The following is a 17,539-nucleotide window of genomic DNA, read 5'->3' as shown; positions in this document are numbered from 1 at the left end:
CTGTAGGTTACAGCAGCCTAGAGGTAGGTCTTCTCTCTGGTAGTGGCAAGAATGATGAAGAACTGTAGGCTACAGCAGCCTAGAGGTAGGTCTTCTCTCTGGTAGTGGGAAGAATGATGAAGAACTGTAGGTTACAGCAGCCTAGAGGTAGGTCTTCTCTCTGGTAGTGGGAAGAATGATGAAGAACTGTAGGCTACAGCAGCCTAGAGGTAGGTCTTCTCTCTGGTAGTGGGAAGAATGATGAAGAACTGTAGGTTACAGCAGCCTAGAGGTAGGTCTTCTCTCTGGTAGTGGGAAGAATGATGAAGAACTGTAGGCTACAGCAGCCTAGAGGTAGGTCTTCTCTCTGGTAGTGGGAAGAATGATGAAGAACTGTAGGTTACAGCAGCCTAGAGGTAGGTCTTCTCTCTGGTAGTGGCAAGAATGATGAAGAACTGTAGGCTACAGCAGCCTAGAGGTAGGTCTTCTCTCTGGTAGTGGGAAGAATGATGAAGAACTGTAGGCTACAGCAGCCTAGAGGTAGGTCTTCTCTCTGGTAGTGGGAAGAATGATGAAGAACTGTAGGTTACAGCAGCCTAGAGGTAGGTCTTCTCTCTGGTAGTGGCAAGAATGATGAAGAACTGTAGGCTACAGCAGCCTAGAGGTAGGTCTTCTCTCTGGTAGTGGGAAGAATGATGAAGAACTGTAGGTTACAGCAGCCTAGAGGTAGGTCTTCTCTCTGGTAGTGGGAAGAATGATGAAGAACTGTAGGTTACAGCAGCCTAGAGGTAGGTCTTCTCTCTGGTAGTGGGAAGAATGATGAAGAACTGTAGGTTACAGCAGCCTAGAGGTAGGTCTTCTCTCTGGTAGTGGGAAGAATGATGAAGAACTGTAGGTTACAGCAGCCTAGAGGTAGGTCTTCTCTCTGGTAGTGGGAAGAATGATGAAGAACTGTAGGTTACAGCAGCCTAGAGGTAGGTCTTCTCTCTGGTAGTGGGAAGAATGATGAAGAACTGTAGGTTACAGCAGCCTAGAGGTAGGTCTTCTCTCTGGTAGTGGGAAGAATGATGAAGAACTGTAGGTTACAGCAGCCTAGAGGTAGGTCTTCACTCTGGTAGTGGGAAGAATGATGAAGAACTGTAGGTTACAGCAGCCTAGAGGTAGGTCTTCTCTCTGGTAGTGGGAAGAATGATGAAGAACTGTAGGTTACAGCAGCCTAGAGGTAGGTCTTCTCTCTGGTAGTGGGAAGAATGATGAAGAACTGTAGGCTACAGCAGCCTAGAGGTAGGTCTTCTCTCTGGTAGTGGCAAGAATGATGAAGAACTGTAGGTTACAGCAGCCTAGAGGTAGGTCTTCTCTCTGGTAGTGGGAAGAATGATGAAGAACTGTAGGTTACAGCAGCCTAGAGGTAGGTCTTCTCTCTGGTAGTGGGAAGAATGATGAAGAACTGTAGGTTACAGCAGCCTAGAGGTAGGTCTTCTCTCTGGTAGTGGGAAGAATGATGAAGAACTGTAGGCTACAGCAGCCTAGAGGTAGGTCTTCTCTCTGGTAGTGGGAAGAATGATGAAGAACTGTAGGTTACAGCAGCCTAGAGGTAGGTCTTCTCTCTGGTAGTGGGAAGAATGATGAAGAACTGTAGGCTACAGCAGCCTAGAGGTAGGTCTTCTCTCTGGTAGTGGGAAGAATGATGAAGAACTGTAGGTTACAGCAGCCTAGAGGTAGGTCTTCTCTCTGGTAGTGGGAAGAATGATGAAGAACTGTAGGTTACAGCAGCCTAGAGGTAGGTCTTCTCTCTGGTAGTGGGAAGAATGATGAAGAACTGTAGGTTACAGCAGCCTAGAGGTAGGTCTTCTCTCTGGTAGTGGGAAGAATGATGAAGAACTGTAGGTTACAGCAGCCTAGAGGTAGGTCTTCTCTCTGGTAGTGGGAAGAATGATGAAGAACTGTAGGTTACAGCAGCCTAGAGGTAGGTCTTCTCTCTGGTAGTGGGAAGAATGATGAAGAACTGTAGGTTACAGCAGCCTAGAGGTAGGTCTTCTCTCTGGTAGTGGGAAGAATGATGAAGAACTGTAGGTTACAGCAGCCTAGAGATAGGTCTTCTCTCTGGTAGTGGCAAGAATAATGAAGAACTGTAGGCTACATGTGTGCACTACGAAAGCCCGCTGGAGGCTTGACAACTTTGGCCAATCAGAATGTTGAAAATAAAATCTAAATTCACCAACCCTCTCTTGCGCAGTGGAACCCCGAACGATATGTGAACACTTGGTTATTGCGACACCGTTCTGCCAAGGACATCCAAACCAGAGTGGCCGCCGCAAAGCCTGACCCTCTCTGATTGCTGTAGCCCTGCTTGGGATATTTAGAGTATATTGGCTATTGGTTGAGACGCAGGGCCCTTTCTAGCTTGGTATGTCAGGGTGAGAAATTGGAAATGTGAATTGGGCCAAGTTGGAGGTAATAATGCATTTTTAGGTTATAGTTTTAGATACATGAATGCATCACACCAAAAGCTTTCCTGCAATTCTACGTCGTAATTATTTATGTTCACTACTTAGTCAATTGATTTGATCATTTAATCTATGCAACTAAATTCAATGAATTGATAGTTAACCTCTCTGTTTTTTTTTATTCTGTAATAGAGTACAGCGCATTCGGAACGTTTTCAGACCCCTTGACTTTTTCCACATTTGGTTACGTTACAGCCTTATTCTAAAATTGATTAAATCGTTTTTTCCCCCTCGTCAATCTACACATAATAATCCCATAATGACAAAGCAAAAACAGGTTTTTAGAATTTGATAAATACAATAAAATGTCACATTTAAATAAGTTCTCAGACCCTTTACTCAGTACTTTGTTGAATCACCTTTGGCAGCGATTACAGCCTCGAGTCTTCTTGGGTATGATGTTACAAGCTTGTCAAACATGTATTTGGAGAGTTTCTCCTATTCTTCTCTGTAGATCCTCTCAAGCTCTGCCAATTTGGATGGAGAGCGTCGCTGCACAGCTATTTTCAGGTCTCTCCAGAGATGTTCGATCAGGTTCAAGTCCGGACTCAGGCTGGGCCACTCAAGGATATTCAGAGACTTGTCCCGAAGCCATTCCTGCGTTGTCTTGGCTGTGTGCTTAGGGTCGTTGTCCTGTTGGAAGGTAAACCTTTGCCCCAGTCTGAGGTCCTGAGCGCTCTGGAGCAGGTTTTCATCAAGGATCTCTCTGTACTTTGCTCTGTTCATCTTTCCCTCAATCCTGACTGATCTCCCAGTCCCTGCCGCTGAAAAACATCCCCACTGCATGATGCTGCCACCACCATGCTTCACCGTAGGGATGGTGCAAGATTTCCTCCAGACGTGACACTTGGCATTCAGGCCAAAGAGTTCAACCAGAGAATCTTGTTTCTCATGGTCTGAGAGTATTTTAGGTGACTTTTGGCAAACTCCAAGCGGGCTGTCATGTGCATTTTTATTGAGTGGCTTCCATCTCGCCACTCTACCATAAAGGCCTGATTGGTGGAGTGCTGCAGAGATGGTTGTCCTTCTGGAAGGTTCTCCCAACTCCACAGAGGAACTCTGGAGCTCTGTCAGAGTGACCATCGGGTTTCTTGGTCACCTCCCTGACCAAGGCCCTTCTCCCCCAATTGCTCAGTTTGACCGGGCAGCCAGCTCTAGGAAGAGTCTTGGTGGTTCCAAACTTCTTTTATAAATTTGCACAAAATGTTGCTTTGTTATTATTGGGTATTGTATGTAGATTCATGCGGAAAAACATTTATTTAATCCATTTTGGAATAAGGCTGTGACGTAACAAAATTTGGAAAAGGGTAAGATGTCTGAATACTTTCCGAATGCACTGTATATTGTAACCATTTGTTCAAGCTAATCAAATCAAAGTTTATTTAGCGCTCCAATCATTTATAATACTTATTAAGATCTGTTGCCTACGCCTAATATCCTACTCATCACTTATTGTTGTTAATCTTTTATTTGTGATGATGATGATGATGATATCACATCTCACAATGGTGCTTGTTTAGTAAAGTTAGATCAAAGCCGAATCAATGTTTTCCAAGATCACATAACAATTCATTCGTATTTTACATAACAGAACCGAATATAATAGCATACTATGCCTATGACGTTACTGTTAGACCAAAACACCTCATTTCTGATGAGATTTTAAGATGGTTGGCTGAAGCTGAATAGCCCCCAAAAAATGTGCATGCGCCAAAACTCAACAGAGCCACTAGGCAGGATATATGCTTTGATTGAAGAAATATACAAGAAAGGTTAATAGGTTTAACACCATCTGCTCTAACTCAAGAAGATGGAAATGCGTAGGCTATTCCCATGAAACTGATTGAGATCAATCAAATGATTGGCATGCAGTTTCACATTTCACAATTTATTTTCAAATTTTAGTAATTTAGCAGACAAGCTTGTCCAGAGCGACTTACATTCACCAGTAAAAGCTGAATTATCATTCATGATTGACAGTGATGATGGCCTATTTTGAACTTAGGTATGCCTAACTTGGTGTTTGAGGGTATTAAAAATATAAACATTCCTTCAGACAATGTGTGGGCATAGGCAGATGTTGTGATTGGCAATTTTATAACAGGGCTTTTCAATTCTATAACAGGGTTGTGCCGAGTAGTCGGACAAAACGAATATCGCAACGGAAAAGGGCAATTTTCTGGATACGGTTATGATCTGAGTATTTTTTGTAATTATCTGTGATTGGAAGAAGAAAAAAAATAATTTCAGGTGCCAACACGCGTCTTTCTCATATCAGTCAGTCGTGTGAGGTTCTACGTGGTCTAAATGACTCAACTGGCTAGTTTGTCTGTCTGTAAAGAGAAGGGCAGGCTGTCCGTTGAGCCTGCTGTTCTAATTGGGTAGAGTGAAGCTGTATTACTCCATCCACTTGCTTCATCATTTCACATGATCAGTTTTCCTCACATGTTTTTGGTCTGATCATTTAGATTGCTGCTGCCTGTTACTATGATAAATCATATGGCTAGGACGTTTAATATTAAGCTATCAATGTGCATAATATTTCGAACAAGTGTGGCAAGGGTAGGGAAAATAGATGAAATGCTGATGCGTTATCTGACTGAGTGACCGCAAACTTGGCTGCCCGCTGCAGGCAGGCAGACAGACAGGCAGGCAGACAGACAGACAGACAGACCCCTCCGTGCGCTGCTCCTAATCTGCAGCTTTTTTTGCAATGAGAATGTGCAGGGAGGCATTTTGTCAACATCTACTTAGGCATATTAATGAATCATTTCATTTTTTTACGGATCACGAGTATCAACTGTGAATTTACAGATACGATTACAAATATTATTATGGCCATGTCAGGACACCCCTATCTCCCAACCCTGTTCCTGGAGAGCTACTATTAGGTTTTCATTGTAATAATTAGCTGGTTGGTAAGCTGAATCAGGTTAGTTACAACTAGGGTTGGAGTGAAACCCTATAGGACGGCAGCTCTCCTGCCACAGGATGTGGAGTCCTGTATGGCTATCCAATAGGCTACATCTGTCGGTACAAACTTAGATTGAGGAAATTATGACCACATTTACATATTTTTTGCACTCCCTCACCTAAAACAATAGCACTAGACCACTGGGGCTGGATGAGTGGGTCCAGCCTTAGATGTGTGTGTGTCTCCATGCGCACGTCTTGATAAAGCTGTGTGTAATCTCCTCGGGCACCTCGTCACAGGATGGCCGATAAGAGGGCCGGCCCTAGGAGACACTGAGCAGCTGTCCCTCTCAGCGCCTAACGAGGTCCGCTCCATCACTGCCACAGGACGTGCTGGGAGTTATCCACACACATGATTTAATTTACACATGATTTGATTTAAGTGTTTTCTTACACCCAACTACAACACAGCACTACAACATAGTAAAAAAAATCCCTGTATTATATATCATCATATTTCTGTGTCTTGTCTCTAGGTGTGACCTGTGCTGCCTCTCCTTTCGGACCCACCGCGGCCTGCTGCGGCACAACGCCGGCATCCACAAGAAGATGCCCACGGACCCCGGCGGACGGCCCTTCATCCAGAACAACCCCTCCATCCCCTCTGGCTTCAACGACCTGGCCTTTATCGACTTCTCCTGCCGCAAGTTTTCCCACATCGCCCAGGTCAGAGGAGAAGTTATGGACAGAATAATGTTGCTGATGCTCACAATGCTACTGATATGACTAATTAATATGATTATGAAACTGATACTACTAATTCATATGATTATGAAACTGATACTACTAGTATGTTGGTCATCTCTCACACAAGCAGTGGTGTAAAGTACTTAAGTAAAAATACTTTAAAGTACTAGTTTACTATTCATATTTGACAACTTTTACTCCATGCATAATAATGTACTTTTTACTCCATGCATTTTTCCTGACACCCAAAAGTACTCGTTACATTTTGAATGCTTAGCAGGACAGGAAAATTGTCTAATTTACACACTTATCAAGAGAACATCCCTGGTCATCCCTACTGCCTCTGAACTGGCAGACTCACTAAACACACATGCTTTGTTTGTAAATTATGTCTGAATGTTGAAGTGTGCCCCTAGCTATCCGTAAAAAAAGAAAATCGTGCCGTCTGGTTTGCTTAATAAAAGGAATTTGAAATTATTTATACTTTTACTTTTTATACTTAAGTACATTTAAAACCAAATACTTTTAGACTCTTACTCAAGTAGTATTTTACTGGGTGACTTTCATTTTTATTTGAGTCATTTTCTTTTAAGGTATCTTTACTTTTACTCAAGTATGACAATTAGGGACTTTTTCCACCACTGCACACAAGGCCTCAGTCTGCTCTTCCACACTCTAACCTCATCTGTCTGTCTGTCTCTCCAACAGGTCTGGTGTGAGACCAATCTCCGCCGGTCCACCAGCAAGTTCCACCGCTTTGTGTGCGATGCCTGTGACAAGGCCTTCCCCCTACACTCGGCCCTAGACCTGCACAAGACCACCATTCATCAGCAGCAGCAGCCGTCGCCCGTAGGGGGCGGCCAAGAGACCCCTGCGGTCCAGGAGAAGCCGACAACCCCGCCCCCTCAGCAGGCCAGCTTCCTGGAATCCCTGGGTCTGCAGCACATTTCCCAGGTCAAGCCTCAGCCTTCTGAGGATGAGGTCCGTCAAGCCCAGCTGGACAGTATCCGGGTCATCCAGGTGGAGCCTCCGGACTCCACCCTGCCCCAAGAGGCAGCTTCCACAGCTTCTGGATTTCTGGGCGGCCTGGGCTTGGTGGCTGCTTCGTCCCTGCAGGGCCTGTCCCAGAGGGAGGCCCTCAGCCTGCTCTCCCTGCAGCCCTTCCCCACGGGCTTCCTCTTCCAGCCGGACGGTGGCACTGCTGTCAAGCCTGTCTGTGGCGAGGCTGGCCTGATTGAGCTGGCTGACATCCAGAAAATACTGAAGGTGGCCTTGGCCGCCCCCGGTCAGATGGGCCTCCTGCCGACACTGGCCAAGGCCCCACACCAGGGAGTGTCCGGCCAGGCGGCCAGCTGCAAGCCCATGCCCCCGCTGAAGCCAAAGCCTATGGTGGCACCGCGCTCCAGCCTGGCTGCCTCCACGCCGCCGCCGCTCCAGAGCACCCAGCAGGCTTCCCTGGGCTGCATCAGCCCGAGTCTGCCCCCGCCACCCAGCCAGCTGCTCAATATGCCCCAAGAGTCTTCATCGTCATCATCATCCTCCTCTTCCTCAGGCAGCCAGGCCTCCCTGGAGAAGATGCAGATGGAGGCGGACTGCATGGGCGACGCCCACATGCCCAACGACTTGACGGAGCTGCAGATCAAACAAGAGGAGGGCCAGGCGGGCGGGGGAAAGAAGGGGTCAGGAGGGGCCAACCGCGGGGGTGCTAAGGCATCCTACCCCTGCCGTTTCTGTGACCAGGTGTTTGCCTTTTCCGGGGTGCTGCAGGCGCACATGCGCTTCCACCTGGGCATACTACCGCACCAGTGCAACATCTGTGACTACGTGGCACCCGACAAGGCCACGCTCATCCGCCACCTGCGCACGCACAGCGGCGAGCGCCCCTATGTGTGCCGCGTCTGCCACTACCCTTTCACCGTCAAGGCCAACTGCGAGCGCCACCTGCGCAAGAAGCACATGAAAAACACACGGAAAGAGATTGAGAAGAACATCAAGTACGTCTCGTCTACCACCACCCAGGACCCTTTGGAGCTGGTTGCTGCCGGCGACACCGCCTGCCGCTTCTGCGGTGAGGATCTAAAGAGCTACCGGGCTCTCCAGATCCACCTGCGCACCCACAACGGCTGCCAGCGCAAGCCCTTTGAGTGCCGGCGGTGCGGGGCGGCTTTCCTGGCCAAGAGGAACTGCATCCACCACATGCTCAAGCAGCACCCCGAGGTGCAGGAGCGGGAGATCGAGGAGCACATCGCCACCCTTCTCCCCGCCATCACAGCCACCACCTCCAGGGCCAGTCCCAGCAGCCCTCTGGCTCTCAACGGCGTCACGCCCACCAACAGTGCCAACCTGCAGCCGGTCAAGGTGGAGGATCTCAGCATCTACTCCTCCTCTGGTGACCTGGATCAGCCCTTGGACTTCTCCAACAAGAGCCGGGGGGCAAGCAGGACAAGCAGCACTGCGGGGAGTCTGACCGGGTCTCCTGGGATCAAACTGGAGACGGTCAGCCCAGCAGCTTATGACTGCTCCATGGAACCTATTGACCTGTCCATCCCCAAGAACCCCAACAAGAGGCTGAAGATGGACACCACCGCTGTTTCCACGGTGAGCGTGGAGCGCGGAGAGATCAAAAAGGAGCTGCCCTTCCCCAGCGTACTGGACCACCTCTCCTCAGCCCTTCAGCTGGACAAGAGCACTGAGGAGAAGCTGACGACCCCCCAGTCTGGCTCTTACCAGCTCCCCCCAGTGACCCCCTCCCCGCTCCCCATTGGCACCACCACAGGCCGGGCGCTCCGTCTCAAGCCCCTGCTGCCCAAACCAGCCTCTACCTCCTCATCCTGCTCTCTGAAAGAGCTTCCCCCTTTGGCTTCCATCGCCCAGATCATCTCCTCCGTCTCGGGAGCTCCAGACCTACTCAAGAGGGAGCCAGATAATAAGGCTCCTGCCGCCCTCAATGGCCTCCAGACAGAACCGGAGCGTCCAGCTGGGGGCGACAACAGCTCAGAAACATCGATGGAAGAGCTCCCCCTAGAGGGCTCGTCCAGAAAGCGCACTAGAAAGAAGCCAGTGAGCCAGGCCAAGACTATGGCACCTGCCTGTGTGTCCATGCTCGAGCAGAACACAGGAAGCGGCTTGGACCTGGAATCCAGCGGCGAGTTCGCCAGCGTGGAGAAGATGCTTGCCACCACCGACGCTAACAAGTTTAGCACCTACCTGCAGACGGGGGCGGCGGAGCTGGGAAGGCGGGACGAGGGGAGACAGAGCCCGGGAGAGGAGAAGGAAGAGAAAGAGTCACCACCTCAGTCTGTGCCGCCCCAGTCCAAAGGAGGGAAGAAGAATGCCTACTCCAACTCAGTGCAGAAGATGACCTGTCCCTTCTGTCCTCGGGTCTTCCCCTGGGCCAGCTCCCTGCAGAGACACATGCTCACACACACTGGTGAGCCATAGGGAAACACACAAGCGCGCACACACACACACACACACAGCTGGTTGAGACAGATTGGATAACTCCCCAAATACCCAACACACAGCTGTCATAATAAGTAATGTTGTTGAAATACTGCATAAATAGACAAGTCACAACAACGCAATGATACCTGGAAGATTCTGTTCAGTAATGTAGAAAAACGTTATACAAGATAGTACAATTCCAAGACATTAATGAGTTATTCATTTGACAGGTTTTCTAAAGGGTCTAACTGTGTGCATTTTGCATATTTAAAACTTCCTGTGGGTTCACAACATGTCCCTAATACTTCTTATGTGACGTTCAGTCTTCTCTAATGTGCTGTCGGCTACAGGTCAGAAGCCCTTCCCCTGTCCCAAATGTGACGCCTTCTTCTCCACCAAGTCCAACTGTGAGCGCCATCTGCTGCGCAAGCACGGCGTGACCAACCGCTCTCTGCGCCGCAACGGCCAAGTATCCAAGAATGGCGATGAGGGTTCACACGACAGCACAGGTAAGAAACTGTATTGTAGTATACGGTACTGTATTGTATTGTACTGTATTGTAGTATACGGTATTGTAATATACGGTATTGTACTGTATTGTAGTATACGGTATTGTAATATACGGTATTGTACTGTATTGTAGTATACGGTATTATAATATATGGTATTGTACTGTATTGTAGTATACGGTATTGTAATATGCGGTATTGTACTGTATTGTAGTATACGGTATTGTAATATACGGTATTGTACTGTATTGTAGTATACGGTATTGTAATATACGGTATTGTACTGTATTGTAGTATATGGTATTATAATATATGGTATTGTACTGTATTGTAGTATACGGTATTGTAATATGCGGTATTGTACTGTATTGTCGTATACGGTATTATAATATATGGTATTGTACTGTATTGTAGTATACGGTATTGTATTGTACGGGTAGTATACGGTATTGTACTATGCGGTATTGTACTGCACTATACTGTAGGACTGTACTATACTGCTATTCTGTAATAATCAATTTGTAATTTGATGGTTCATTTTGTGTGTGTTTTCTAGAGAGTTCCGAGAATGAGCAGGCTGCAGGAGAGGTTTTGGATCTGAGCAGCATGGACCCAGATCAGAAAGGCGACGCATACGAGTCGCCAAACGCAGACCAAACACCAGACATTGCTGAGCAGCTGCTAGGGGAGATGGAACCGCAACCTAGCAACAACAAAACCAACAACAATTATGAAAATGAAGACTATGAAGACAATGATTCACAGAGCAACAAGAGCTTGGACCTCAACTTCGCCAGCAAGCTCATCGACTTCAAGTTCTCGTCGGATGGCGAGCAGCCTCAGACCTCCCTGGGCGGAGAAAGGGTGGTGGTGGCCGAGCCGGAGAGGGTGATGGACGTCCAGCAGCAGGACCAAGAGTCCTCCAAGTACACCTGCAAGAACTGCAAGAAGAACTTCCGCTACGCCGCCACCCTGGCTCGCCATGAGAAGGCACACCTGTGTGAGAGTGCACCCCCTGAGGAGGCTTGTGGAACGGAGGGGACCGGGCCAGGCACAGAGGAGCTCCCCAATGCTACTACAGCCATCACCGAGGAGGAGGATCAGGAGGAAGAGGAGGAGGGAGAGAAGGAAGCTCCGGAAAGCGAGGGAGCGGGAAGTGTGATGGACAGCGGCTCGGAGGAGGAGAAAGAGAAGGAGGAGAGGAGCGATGAGGAGGGGGGCTTGGCAGAACTAAAGAACGGAGAAGGAGAGGTGGGAAGAGGGTCGGGAAGCAAAGCAGACAAGAGGAAGAAGATCTGTAACGTGTGCAGCAAACGCTTCTGGTCACTGCAGGATCTGACGAGACACATGCGCTCGCACACAGGTACTAGTTGATTCTATTGTTGTAGCTTTACTTTCTTTAAAGATATTTATACCTGGCCCTGCTCTGGTGTATGTGTGAATATTGATCTACCTGTTAATTTTTTATTAAGGCGAGAGGCCCTACAAGTGCCAGACATGTGAGCGCACCTTCACCCTGAAGCACAGCCTGGTGAGGCACCAGCGGATCCACCTGAAGCCGCGGGGCAGCGATGTAGCTGATGCCAACGGGGCAGAGGCCCCGGCCGGAGACTCGGCTAGTGAGGAGGGAGAGTGCACCCCAACCAGCACCTGTCCTCCTTCAGAGAACGAGAGTGAGGGCACCGGAGTGGCCGGGGAGGAGGGAGCTGAGAAAGAGGCCCCTCTACCAGGCTCCACATCCCCGGACCAGTCCCTGTCCACCACTGAACCAGCCCAGTCCGAGTCAGCTACGGAGGCCGTGGCTGAGCTGCTCATTAAGCCAGCCTCGGAACCAGTCTCGGAACCTGTTCTGGGCCCATCTGTAGAACAAGCCTCGGACAGCGTCTCTGAAATAGCTGTAGAACTAGCTGCTGTAGAATCAGCCTCAATAACAGCTAGTAATACAGCCACTGAACCAGCAACAGAAACCCCCAAAGAATCCTCCACAGAGTCCCCCACCCCACAGCCCTCTGCTGTAACCCCAGAGAAAGACCCAGAGGGCCCATCGGAAGGCTTCATCCAAGGCCTACTGGAGATCCACACCAAGCCTTCCCGGGAGTTCATCCTACCTGCCGGCGAGGCTCCCTTGGTGGGCGTGGAGTGAGGGAGCCCCAGTCTCTGGTTCTCTTTACGCAGTGGACCGCTGTATGTGCCACAGTGCCATAAGATAGAAGTACCCCCCCCCCCAATAATGCAAGTCGATGAAATCAAGAAGAAACACCTTGTTTCTAAGTGCCTTACTACTTCTATTTTTTATTTTTTTTGCTATATCTTTATCTACGGAGGATCTAATTTGTATAGCTTTTTATGATGATTACATAATTGTTTTTGGAGTCTATATAGAGATGACCTTTGAATAAGCAATAAATGAAATCTCATTTACCATGACCGATTTATGACATGATCAAGTGTGTGACAGACGAATAATAACCGTTAATGTGTATTTAAACCACAGTCGTACCTTAAAAACAATGCAGAGACTGAGTCAGTGGAGATAGTCACTCATGTAACTGGAAACACCGCTAGAGCAGACAGCTGTCAGGCTGTCATAAAGGTGTCCTGAAAAAAGACTGGCGTTGTTCTCTCTCCTTCGTCTTGATTTACTCCCTCTCCCTTTCTCACTCGGTCCCTTATCCCTGATTACCAACGTCTACAGTCTCGCTTTTTGTTTGCAGAATACATGAATGAACTGTGACGTGATTTGGTGTGAGGGGACAGGTGACTCAAAGAAAACAGACTTGACAATGGATAGCCTGCCACATCTGAGAACTCTGCTTTTGTCTTTGGTTTTTAACATGCCCTCTTCCCATAGGCTCTCTTTATCTTTTCAGAGATAATATGGGCAATATTTGCCTGAACCGTGTGTTTTTTTCAGAATCATTCTCATTTAATTCCATGTGCGATGACCATGTTGCATTTGGAGTATTGTGTGTGTTATTCGTTCAGGAGTCGGTGGGGGGATATAAGGTTTTTGCGGAAATTGAGCTTTTCCTGAACAAAAGGGCTTGATATGTGTATCTCCCCCATCTCTCACCGTCACCCTCTAGCGTTCCTAGCAACCTCTCTTGGAGGTCCCATGTTGTCTGTACTACCACCAGTGTGTCTAGCTTGTGTCCACTTTCCCCTCTTCCCTAGTGGCAACTCATTTTGTTGCTGCTAATTTAGACGTCTTCCATAACGACTGTCACTGTGTTCTTAAAGCCTGTGGTTCTGCTGGGTTATTTTATATGCAGAACTCACCTGGTGCTCTAGGTAGAACACTACTCAGATTTGGCTACTTCCACCACCCACATCACCCCCCCCTTTCCACCCCCCCCTCACCCCCCCCCCTTTCCACCACCCACCTCACCCCCCCCTTCCACCACCCGCCTCACCCCCCTTCCACCACCCGCCTCACCCCCCCCTTCCACCACCCACCTCACCCCCCTTCCACCACCCACCTCACCCTCCCTCCCTTCCACCACCCACCTCACCCCCCCTTCCACCACCCACCTCACCCCCCTTCCACCACCCACCTTACTCCCCTTTCCACCACCCACCTCACCCCCCCTTTCCACCACCCACCTCACCCACCTCATCTCCCCCCTTTTATCACCCACCTCATCTCCCCCCTTTTATCACCCACCTCGCCCCCCTTCCACCGCCCCCTTGGCCCAAGAGTATATTTCTGAGGTGGGACTCAAATGTCAATCATGCCACCTTGCAGGGCTGAATTTTGTAGAAATGTATTTCCTTTTTTTCTTCTCATTTTATATAAAGCAAACATATGAAACCTCATGGCGCACATATGAACTGTAAGACGCAGGCAGCATCGGCTGGCTGGAGGCTGACAGACAGCCACAGAGCAGAGAGCACTGGACTAGTCAGCCGCCGCCGGACAACTGCCCATCTGGCACTAACAACATACAAACAAACCTACTACTACTACGACAATAAACGGCTAAGCAATCAGAGAGAGAATGAACCGAAGTGAATTTCTGAGCTGTGTTTAGAACTTGAACGTAACACAGAGTATTAAGTGGGGGGTGTTAACAGGTGGCGAAGCTGCTACTCCATGCAGAAGACTGCCCTTTAGTGGCCGTACCCCGGTATCTTCCCCATCCCAACCCTGCTCTCAGGCACTGGGAAAGTATTGGCAGACTAGAATGCAAAATGCAATCCTGTCCTCAAAAACACTGTCAAGGGACTCCACTTCTCTCATTTGTCCCTGTGTGGGTGTGTGATTATGAGTCCCATAAGAATGCACATGGACTGTTTTTATTCTATTTATTTGGAAACCCAGTGAGGGGTGAAGAGATGTGACTTGAGGAGAAGCCATTTATGATTACCACATTGATGCTGCAGAGAATAACGGATTCAAATCCACAAAATGGTCGCCCAGCATCGGCCTGGAACTTCTATTAGCAATAATCACTATTGATTCTAAAGCTTTATGTACACCATTGTACGTGTTTTATAGACTGTGTGGATCTATTATTAAAAAAAAAAAACGTTTTTTTTTTTTAGTTTGGCTAAGAAAATATATATTTTTTCTCAGATATATAAATATGTATAAAACTGTGAAATTAATTGTGTATAATGGGTGAGTTTTAGGCTAGTTTTGCATGTAAACTTTTTGTTCAATTAAGGATAATTTCTTTTTTCTCTCGCTCTCAGGGTCTTTATAAAATGCATATTCAACACTTCATTTTCCTGAGTTGCAAGAAGTTCTTCCAAGTCATGATTTTATTTGTAATGCTTAACTGTCAATCACTACATTTAGCACTTGATTGTGAACTCAAATCAGGAGAACAGAGAAAATGAACTTGTGCTCAAATCCCCGTGGTTGAAAGCGTAGTCCAGACTATTTTCATCAACCCATAAACAAGGTGTTTTTCCTTTTTGTTTGTCTCCTTTTCATTCTTCATTTTTATCCCTCACTTCAAATTTCTGTCACCCTTGACCATATTATCCTCTCTCGTTTTGAAGAGGAAATCAAGTCGTGACTCTGTAAAAAAACAATTAAAGTGGCTGTCTGTGTCACTGTCTGACGTTCTGACCCGTTGTGAAAGGGAACTTTGCGTCGCTGCTACGGCCACACCAGAACTGACCCCATGAAAGGACCTGGATCAGAACCTTCAACGTTAGCTACACTGCTCCCTCCCTTCTGGTATTACGGCGCTTCAGAATCAGAAATGTAAGCTGTTCTGTATTGAAAAATTAAAGCAATAAAGATATATTAAGGAAAGGTGTGAATCAAACTGGCCTGGTGGTGTTTTTTGTCTAGCCCAAACCATCGATCACTGGTACGTGTTTCACACTGTGTGGCCCAGTACATGCTCTGCTTCGACAACACATTTGACACAACAGTTGTGATACCACAGTTTTGGCTTTACAAAAATAATGTACACAGCTGTTTTGGAGACACCTCACAATGATTTTTTTTGTATCACAACCATGGTGTCAAGTATGTGTACAACCTGATTACATGGCGTCAAGGTTCAAACCGAGTCAGGCCGAGGTACTATATGTTGGGCTGGCCTGCTTACACATCCACCATAGTTGCTGGAACAGTGTGAAAATAAAATATCCAAGCCAGCCAGCATATTACTTGATTTAGCCTTATCCTATACTGTGAATCAAGCATGTGTGTCTTGTAATCATGAATCCATGAATGTACGGCGCGAAGTGGCCATACTCAGTCAGCATTCACCCCAAAAATGTATTACTGTCTAGGGTCGTTCCACAAAATGAGTCCCTTTTTGGGTAGTGTAACTTTTTGGGGTAGGTCAACAAAAATGTTTTATTTCACCAAATTTTAACATTCATTCATGACCAGCATATGTTCAACTTAATAAAAAACATGTTTTCCTATCTCAATAGGTGAAATTATATGAAGTGCCTATTGAGGTAACAGGGTTGACGCTTTTATCTTAAATCAGTCGTGTGGAACACGGAGGGGCAAATGAATGCAAGCTTAACAATCCCATTTTTGGTGAAAACATTTCTAGCCTATCTATGGGTAACAGGGTTGACGTGATATGTTTGACCCCCTCAGTCTTTCACTACAAAACACCACGCACACCTCCAACTCAATCATCAAGTTTGCAGATGACACAACAGTAGTAGGACTGATTACCAACAATGACGAGAGCCTACAGGGAGGAGGTAAGGGCCCTGGAAGAATGGTGCCAGGAAAATAACCTCTTACTCAATGTCAACAAAACAAAGGAGCTGATTGTGGACCGCAGTGGAGAAGGTGGAAAGCTTCCCAAGTTCCTCGGCGTACACCTCACTGACGATCTGAAATGGTCCACCCACACAGACAGTGTGGTGGAGGCGCAACAGTGCCTTTTCAACCTCAGGAGGCTGAAGAAATTTGGCTTGGCCCCTAAAACCCTCACAAACTTTTACAGATGCACAATTGAGAACATCGGGCTGTATCACTGCCTGGTACGGCAACTGCACCCCTGGTCTGCCCAACGCATCACCAGGGGCAAACTACCTGCCCTTCAGGACACCTAGAGCACCCAATGTCACAAGAAGGCAAAAAGGACATCAACCACACGAGCGACGGCCTGTTCACCCCGCTATCATCCAGAAGGTGAGGACAGTACAGGTGCATCAAAACTGGGACTGTTGAGCTGAATATCAGGAGTGAGTCAATGAACTACACTTCCCAGAGTGCACCAGCAGCAGCAAACCGGCTGCTTGTCACCTGATCAATCATTTTCACTTATTTGGAGCACCTGTGAAGGCATGGAGGGCGTCAGTCATTCAGAAGAACAAACTTCAGAGGGAAAACTCCAAGTTCACTCACAGGTTCAGTCCAAAGACGCCAATGGTAAAAGGCTTAAATGATTAATTCATCTTAGTTATTTAGAATGTTACTTAAATGTTTAAACTAATTTAAGTTAATTAAAATGTTTAATTAAGATGGTAACTTTTTGTTCTATCTTTAAAGGTTTACAACCTAATTTACTGGCTAATTTACTGGATAATTTACTGGCTAATTTACTGGATAAATTACTGGACAGACCAACCAACTGAAGGCAAACTAAAAAATAAAAAAGATTGAGTTGGAAAATTGAGTTGTCCCTGTGTCCTTTGGATGGTGAACAAGAGGAGGACTTGACAGGTGTAAACCACGCAGAGCGGCCTGGCCCTGAGGATAAACGGCTTCAGATCCAGAAATAAGCTGTTGACGCAGAGGAAGTCAAGATGGCGGAAGATGCCCTGGGGAAGTCGGTCCAGCAGCTCAAAAAGGAGAGGACCACTGCAAAAAGCAGCTTCACCAGACAAGCCAACTTCATTTCAAGAGGAGCAAGCAGCATGCTTCAAGTGGAGTTAAAGGAGGAATTCGCTAAGCTTTCAGATTGTTTCAGAAAGATGCTCGATGCCAACGATGACTACAGGATTGGA

The 17,539-nt window shown here is 47.3% G+C and overlaps 1 protein-coding gene across 6 annotated transcripts in view; it reads left to right on the top strand.

Annotated features, from left to right (window-relative positions):
• The window catches only part of LOC106590416 (ras-responsive element-binding protein 1), an 81,254-nt gene extending 68,728 nt beyond the window's left edge, over window positions 1-12,526 (top strand). For 5 of the 6 annotated variants that reach the window (XM_014181417.2, XM_014181423.2, XM_014181420.2 and 2 more), the window contains 5 exons: window positions 5,936-6,125; window positions 6,855-9,576; window positions 9,914-10,099; window positions 10,656-11,462; window positions 11,572-12,526. In XM_014181417.2, coding sequence (XP_014036892.1) covers window positions 5,936-6,125; window positions 6,855-9,576; window positions 9,914-10,099; window positions 10,656-11,462; window positions 11,572-12,242 — 4,576 coding nt within the window. In that variant the 3' untranslated portion in view covers window positions 12,243-12,526. The remainder of the gene's footprint in view (window positions 1-5,935; window positions 6,126-6,854; window positions 9,577-9,913; window positions 10,100-10,655; window positions 11,463-11,571) is intronic. The other variant, XM_014181419.2, reaches the window with a different exon arrangement.
• Window positions 12,527-17,539: the final 5,013 nt, after the last annotated feature.

The sequence above is a fragment of the Salmo salar genome, chromosome ssa29 (assembly GCF_905237065.1).
Source record: "Salmo salar chromosome ssa29, Ssal_v3.1, whole genome shotgun sequence".
NCBI lineage: Eukaryota > Metazoa > Chordata > Actinopteri > Salmoniformes > Salmonidae > Salmo > Salmo salar.
Note: the sequence above shows the minus strand (reverse complement) of the source record. Positions and strands in the feature narration are given on the sequence as shown.